The sequence below is a fragment of the Polistes canadensis genome, unplaced genomic scaffold (assembly GCF_001313835.1).
Source record: "Polistes canadensis isolate GaletaPanama2010 unplaced genomic scaffold, ASM131383v1 scaffold_243, whole genome shotgun sequence".
Taxonomy (NCBI): Eukaryota; Metazoa; Arthropoda; class Insecta; order Hymenoptera; family Vespidae; genus Polistes; species Polistes canadensis.
The window spans coordinates 138,266-146,538 of NW_014569790.1; the positions used below are offsets into that span (position 1 = coordinate 138,266).

Below are 8,273 nucleotides of genomic sequence, written 5' to 3' on the forward strand. Positions count from 1 at the left end.
AAAAAAAAAAAAAGAAAATAAAAAATTTCGACATAATAAAAAAAAAAAAGTTCCAAAACAAGAGACATTAATTTGAATTATCTAATAATAAGAAAAAGAAAACAAATTCGCTAATAATTTAAAATAAAAAAAAAATAAAAACACAATATAAATTTTCAATTAATTCCATATTAAATTATAATAAAATGAATTATTATTAATCCTCGCGTAAACCAGATATCAATTCCAAATATGGTAAAACTCCGACCCTTACATTAGTCCCATCATCCTCGTTCTTGATTAGTTGTTGATTAATAATAGAAGATGTAGCAGCACCATCAGCAGCAGCAACAGCAGCAGGTGATGGTGGTGGTGGTGGTACGCCTAACAATGGTATACTCAATTGTAGAGGACCTGACGATTGTTTTTGATTTTTCATTTTTTGTTCTTGCGCATTAGTTGGGAATCTTTGTAAATACATAGCACTGACGCGTTTCAATAAAAAATCAAATTGCGCCTCGTGATCTATTTTAACATCCTTGACGCATCTGTCCATGGTATCTGCGCGATAACCTTCAGCACATTCGATTCGTGTAGGTGCGAAAAATATACTTTTCGGCGTGATTTTTCTCAATATATTAGCCGAATCCAAACTTGCGTGATCACCTGCTTGCGCATCGACCAATAACCAAGCTTCCCAGGTTAATTCGCTCGGTGACGATGACGATGAACCCCCACGTGAACCTTTTCTCGATGATGTTCCCCCTCCCATAGATGATGACAATAACGATGACGATGATAATTCATCGTTGGACAAATCCTTCGATCTCGTTGGTGCCAGTTCGGAATACCTGGCCAATCCAATCAGGAAGAGAATAAATAATAACGATCGTAACGTCATCATTGTCCTCCGATGTCCTCCTCCCAGCAGGTTCAACTAACTCTCTTTGATATTGTTTGATTTTTACTGTTTTCTTCTTTTATTTCTTTGTTTTTTGTTCTTCTTTCTTTTTGTTTTTTTTTTTTTCTATTTCTTTTTCTTTCTCTCTCTCTCTCGTATGTGTGACCCAACCTCGTCACCTGCCTCTTGACGCTCGTCGCATTGGAATTATCTGCAAAATAAATAAATACGAATATGATGATTAGTTTATTGCAATCGAAAGAAAAAAATAAAAAGGATAAGCATGCCGGAAGACGATTCTCGTCGAGTCTTTTTCTTTTTTTTTTAATTGAAAAAAATTTATATCTCTTTTAACGCGTATAGAGAGTTATTATGTATTCATTAATAATAAAATTTACATTTATATATTATAATATATATATACTCGAATTGTAATTTGACAGGAACTTTTTTTTCCTCTTTTCCCCCCCCCCTATATTACAGAAAGTTTGGGAAAAAAATTAAAAAAGAAAAGAAAAACAAAAGAAACATTTAAACCATAATTCACGTTAATTTTTATTTGGAAATATTATATACGCTGATTGGATGCAAAAGGGGATAGAAATATTAAGAAGAATTATCAGAAAAAAAAAAGGAAGAAGAAGAGAGAAAAGGAAATTGTATATAAAAGTGAATTGTTATATTGTTATACAATTAATTGTTTCTCTCGTCCAAAAATAAAATTATTAATAAAAAGGTATCTTATTGATAAGTTGTATCAAAACGAAGTTCTATTTCTTTTGAATGTCCAAATTACCTAAGATACCTTTTTATTAATGTTATATATTGTTAGTTAGTTCAAAAATTAATTTTAGTTTTAGTTTTGTATAAAATTTAAATATATTGAAATATAAATTGTATAAGATCTGTTTGTTGAATTTTTCTAAAAAGAAAAATTGTATCAAAAACTCTCCAAAACCGAAAGGTACGGTCTATAAATAAATAAAAAAATATTACATACTTTGATTTTAAATCTAAACTTTAAAATAAACTTTTCTTTTTATACTAAAATTCCTTTCGTTTATATAATATAAACGTCAGTGTGAAACAAAGGTGTATATGTATGTGTGTGAAAGAGAGAAAGAAAGAGAGACAGTAAAAGACCCCAAAAACAAACGAATTGGTAAGCTAACCGTTTGATGATCGTTTGGTTAACTGAACAAACGGACAACGGTCAATTAATTGATTAATTAAGTCGTATTCATTCCGACCAGAGTTTGAACGAACGTTTGTTCGTACGTTCGTTCCGTAAGTGAATGTAAATTACCTGCTCGTCCTCACGGAATTCGACACGGAACAGACTCTATCCCATCATGACTATTATTTGTTCATTGAATCTTAAGAGGTGGTTAAATGGAAGTAGAAGGGATGGGGTGACGGGGGGTGGAGGGAAGAGTTTAAAGGTTATCTTCACGGTTATTATCCCTCATCTTTCTTCTTTCTCATTTTTTTGTTGCGAATAAATTTTCTTCCCTGCCCCCCCCTCCCTACTCTTCTATTATTTAAAATATTTTCTCCATTTTTTTTTCCAATCAATCGATTTAATCGTACGAATGAAAATTAAAAGAAAAAGAAAAGAAGAAAAATATCCGGGCTTGTAATTTTTTGTGTTTCTACCCCTTCAAAATAATACTCTCCCCCCCCTATTTGTAATTTTGATTAAAAGTATATTATATATATATATATATATGAAATTGTGATAAAACTCTTGGGAAAATTTCTGAAGAGAATTTTAGTGTGTGTGTGTGTGTTTTTTTTTTAATTTTCTTTTTTGTTTTTTTTTTTCGAAGAACATGCACGTTGTAACTTTAATACACGAATGCACGTTGATCTTTTTTATTTTTTTTTTACCGTTACACACCCGGGTAAGCTACGATTATGTTTGCTTCGTGAATAAGCCGTACAAATACGAGAATCGAATTCACGATCGGTTTCGATGTGTCTCGTTACGAGTAAGAGAGAGAGAGAGAGAAAGAAAGAGAGAGAGAGAGTCCGTGAGAATTCTGAACAAAATCGATAGAATTCAACATTTTATTATCGTTTTAAAATAATAACAATATATATATATATTGGATATCATTTGTGTTTTATATCTCTATTTCATTATTTTTTTTTTTTCTTCTTTTAATAATTGTCTTCAATCTTCAGGGTACAATAGGTTAATTTTCTCTCGCACGTATATGTGTGTGTGTATGTGTGTTGGAAACAAGCCTGAAATAGAAGCTTTCCTTGATCTTTCGTAACTCAATGACACGGATTAACCATTGTAATTCTATATTACTCGTAAAACTCAATCAGACTTCAAGGGGGAGGAGACAACAACAACAAAAATAAGATCGTTTAGATTTACGATGCTAATTAAATATGAATTTTGAATAAACGATGAAAAATAATTGATTAACATAAATACGAGCGTTGCATAATAAAAATATGTTTTGTTCTATATATTATCGTAGAATTGATTTTTATTTCTTCTTTTATACTTTAATTTTATCGATACTTAACGCACACGTATTCAGAAACGAGGAGAGTGCGCTTGCTTGGGTTTGGATAAATAAAAATAAAAGAAAAAAAAAAGAGAAAAAGTTAAAAATACTTTAAACGAATTCACGAAGGTTTCTTTCGGGTGACCAAACGTTAAAAGATTCGATAATGCAATTGTTGTCAAACTTTCAACTTGTATTCTCTGCAATATCTCTTCTTATCGTCAAATAGTATTCGTAACACGCGCCTGTGTGGCAAGGGAAAGAAAGAGAGAAAAAAAAGGAAACGAGAGAAAAAGAAAAAGAAAAAGAAGAAAAGGGTTTGAATATTTCGAAGGTGAAACACCGCAGAACATCGACGGATCTTTCTTTTATCGTGGCCTCCTCAGAAACATTGACACGGGGCTTTGTGCTCTACGAAATGGAGGTTTCCGATGGTAAAAGGTATGATTTATGCGACTTGTAAGTGTCTACGTGATACGAAATCGACGAACGTGTGGATAACAAAAAAGATTCCTTTTTCTTTATTTCTTTTTTTATTTCCTTTTTTTTTATTTTTATTTTTCGTATTATTTACATATCTAATTATTTACGATTATTTCAGAAATTTATTTGGCCCGTATTATTTATCAATAATTTTTTTCGTGTTAGCATTTAAATTTAATATAATATTAACTGTAATTCTGTTATTTTAATGCAACTCTGACGTAATCTTGTTTTACATTATAAATATAAATCGATCATTTATTTCAAATATTGACCACCATAAGATAAAACACGTTATCATTTATATTACGAGTTCAAATTTATTATTTGGTCAGTATTTTGTGTTATTTGGTAATTTAAATAAATTTGATCAGCATTTGTGGTAGGAGTATTCGTGATTATGATGCAATTATAATGCAACCTTGTTAAATATTACTATAGGATAGAACGATTTTATTTATTTTACAGTTGAGATTTAGGATTGAAATTTATTGTGTCAATATTTTCAAGAAATGGTCAGCATTTAATTTTGATGCACCTTTGTGATGCAACTTTTTGATGCAGACTGAAATAATTATTTATATATAAATATATATATATTGACTATTTTATTTCAAAACAGACTATAATTGCAGGGCTCATCATTTATGCACTCATTCATCTATAGCACAAACATACATACACGCATACATACATAATCGTACGATTATTAAATAATAAACTCGTTTGAAACAAAACATTTTTATCGTAACACAAACTACAATCTATTATATTTTTTTCTTTTCTTGCATCAAATTTACTTGTGCAAATATAATTGTTTAAGAAACAATAATAAAAAAAAAAAGAAAATACTCGATCGATTTCATTAAAGTCGTTCGATCTTTCTAATCCACGAGTTTTTCCGTGAAATCATCAAACGGATGAACGATCGTTCATAATTATTGCCGATAATGAAGAATAAACGATAAATCGTAAGAGGAAGCTTGTCGAAAGTTTCTCTAAAATCAACAGGAAACTCGTTGTCGGTTAAGTATGTGTATGTGTGTGTATATATATATATACATATATACATTACGCGATATTCTATATTATACATACACTCACATGTATATACACGTTTGTGTATACATATTATCAAACATTTCACATTTATATATGTGGGGTAAGATAAATAATAAATTATGACGATCGATTCCCGTGAATCCTCTCTCTCTCTCTCTCTTTCTCTCACGATAATTATTCGCAAAGATGATACATACATACGTATGAGTAAAACTTTTCCAATCTATCAACAAATTGATCGTGCTCGTTCTTGTTAAAATATAAAATTGAAATAAAAAAAGCAGAGAAAGAGAAACAAGAAGCACAGCTGGTTTGTTTGAATAAATCAATTATTTCTTAAATCACATTATTAAATTATATATTTAAATAATCGTTGGTATTAATAATAAAAAGTAATAATTATAATCGAAATTGTTGCATTGTCAAATAGAAATAATAGAAATTAATAATATCGTCGGTTGACAATTTATTTAGTTATTAAAAATAATAAAATATTACCAAGTTAACACACAGACACACACACACATTTGTCTAATATTTTCATTTCTTTTTTATTATCTTATTCATATGTCACAGTTGGTTTTTTTTTTTATTGGAATGATAAGTCATGCGCCCCCCCCCTTTTATTTTAACGACATTATCGTAATGGTAGTAATACTCTTACGTGTATCTCGGTAAAAAAAAAAGGAAAAAGAAAAAGAAAAAGTCGTGAAAAGATTCTTCAATATGTCGAGAGATACAAAACTGTTGAAATATTCTTTTAACTAGATACTAAGCTGCATGATCGTGCGACGATCGTGATCTTCGCCAGTTGTGCTATAAGTTCGATCTTTCTAAGTATTACTTCTATCCTGTCTGTGAAAGTAATAGAATGATCTATTCTGTGTGTGTATATACATATATATATATATATAACATTTATCAAAGTAAGAGGATGAAGTATATATAATCGTTATCCTTCAAAATCAAATTGTTCATTTGATTTAATTCCAATGACAAAAAAAACACACACATATATACAATAGATTAACACAAATAAAATGAAAAATGAAATAAAATAAATGAATTCTATTAATAATAAGATACGAGAGAACGAGTATTAAAGTGTTACGTGTTAAATTAACAACACATCGTACAATATTTCATTATTAAAAATTTTCTCATTAGGATATACTGTTTGTTTATATTAAAAAAATAATTAACGAAACGAGCGTTATTATTGACGGTGGAAAGAAAAATCAAACTGATGTTATATTAAATTTGATTCAAAACTTTTGATAGGAATGAAAATTGAACGATTTCATTTACTTACAATTATTGCTTTAACAGAATAACACTAATAATAATAATAATAATAATAATAATAAGAATAACAATAAGAACACTATAGATGTTATAATCGACAAAAAAAAATATTTTCCATAAAATGCACGAATAAAATTTAATTTAAAAATCATTGAAGAAAATAAAATAAAATAAAAGTAAAAAACAGAAATATGATTAAAATCTATCGACAGTTATCGTATTTAAAGTGTTTACCACTATCTCTATCTGTATTATAATATAGTTTATAGAAGAAAAAAAAAATATATATATATATATTATAGTAGGAGATAGAGAGAACGTGAGAGCAGAAGCCTTTCGAAAGGACGGTTCTAAGCGCATTCCACCGGATTGTAATCGTGGCGTTTTCTCGGGTGATTAGTATACTTGCTTCTTGGTTTCTCCGCGAGCAAGAAGGTTTTGCTCGATCGGGCAGCACACATACAAACACACACACACACACAAATATATATATATGGAATAGAAGTAAACACACATACTAATGAATCCGTGCTCCACTTGTTTGAATAATCCGCACGTTGCAACGACACGTTTCGTTTACGTGTATACATGGTTCTCTTGTTAACTTGCTAACTTTTATATATATACACTTACACATACATAAAGAAAGATACATATATACAAACATAAATAGAAATGTGCTTTTACCATCGACGAAGGCGAAATGTGATAGGTTTTTTTCTGTTGTTGTTGTTGTTGTTGTATTATATAAAATCCCAACACATTTCGTAATTCAACTGATTTCTATATTTAACTGGAAAGAAACGTTAATCTTTTTACTTTTTATTTTTATATAGAAATTAAACATATTTATGGAAAATCATTTATTTTTTTTTGATTTTTTTTTTTTTTTGTTTATTTTCGCATCACCACTTTATCGTAAAAATTATTCTAGATTTTTCATTTGATTTGACGGCGTTCTAATTAAAAGTATATAAATATATTTATGTCTGTGTGTGTATATGTATATAGTATAGTACATATAGTTTCTTTTATAGTAATAAATTCTTCTTCTCACAGAGAGAGAGAGAGAGAGAGAGACCGATCGAACGCGACACACTTTTCAGTTGAACCGAGCCGCCTCAGGCGGCAATGGCCGATTTTAATGGGGGCTAATAATTTGTGTCCTCGTACGATACCATAAAAAAAAAAAAAAAATATCCATCGTTCGATTATATTAGGAAGAGTTGGTCAATAAGTTTCTGACATGTGTTCATTATTTTTAATAACGTTAAATTAAGAATAATGATTTTATATTCATTGAAAATCATTTTAATGTTTCAATCGAATCAAATCAATCTATTAAAAAGATTTGGTTTATTGTTTATTACGTTATATAAAATAATATTAATTTTTATATATTAATCCAAAAAAAATGTTTTTTTTTTTTCACGTTTACGAAAAAAAACCAATGAAATTTGTTATGAATTAAAATCAAGGAAAGATAAAAGAGTTGTGTGTGTGTTTTTCAATGGTTTTCTATTCATTTATACGTTTATTATCTGTCGGATGTGACCTCGGTGTTTAGGGCACCGGCAATGAGAAAAGGGCTCGATATAGTTAATAAACGTTTACTATGAACTCTTTTATTCGTTCCCTTTTCCCTACGTTTAATATCGTCTAATGTTATCTTGATGAGACGACGCCGTTTCATCTTGCCGGCTCTCATATATCACACTCTCGTCTCATCTACATCCGAGATAATTCAATCTCTTTTATTCTTTCATAAAAAAAAAAAAAAAAAAAAAAAAAAAAAGAAAAAAATGTATATATTTGTGTTATATTACATTGCCGTAATATAAAAGTCACCATTTCGAATAATTTTAGATCGTATTTATACACCGGATGCTTTTTTTTTTTATTATAATGTTACGTAATATAAAAAGATTAATGATCGTACGTACATTAATTTGAAAATAATTTACAATTAAATAATTTATATTTATTTTTAATTTGTAATAATAGTAATAATAGTTTTA

General features: G+C 28.9%; 1 protein-coding gene across 2 annotated transcripts in view; it reads right to left on the reverse strand.

Moving 5' to 3' along the window:
• The window catches only part of LOC106790512 (uncharacterized protein DDB_G0286591-like), a 72,263-nt gene that overhangs the window by 3,476 nt on the left and 60,514 nt on the right, over window positions 1–8,273 (reverse strand). For both annotated transcript variants that reach the window (XM_014755473.1, XM_014755472.1), the window contains exon 3: window positions 254–1,091. In XM_014755473.1, coding sequence (XP_014610959.1) covers window positions 254–883 — 630 coding nt within the window. In that variant the 5' untranslated portion in view covers window positions 884–1,091. The remainder of the gene's footprint in view (window positions 1–253; window positions 1,092–8,273) is intronic.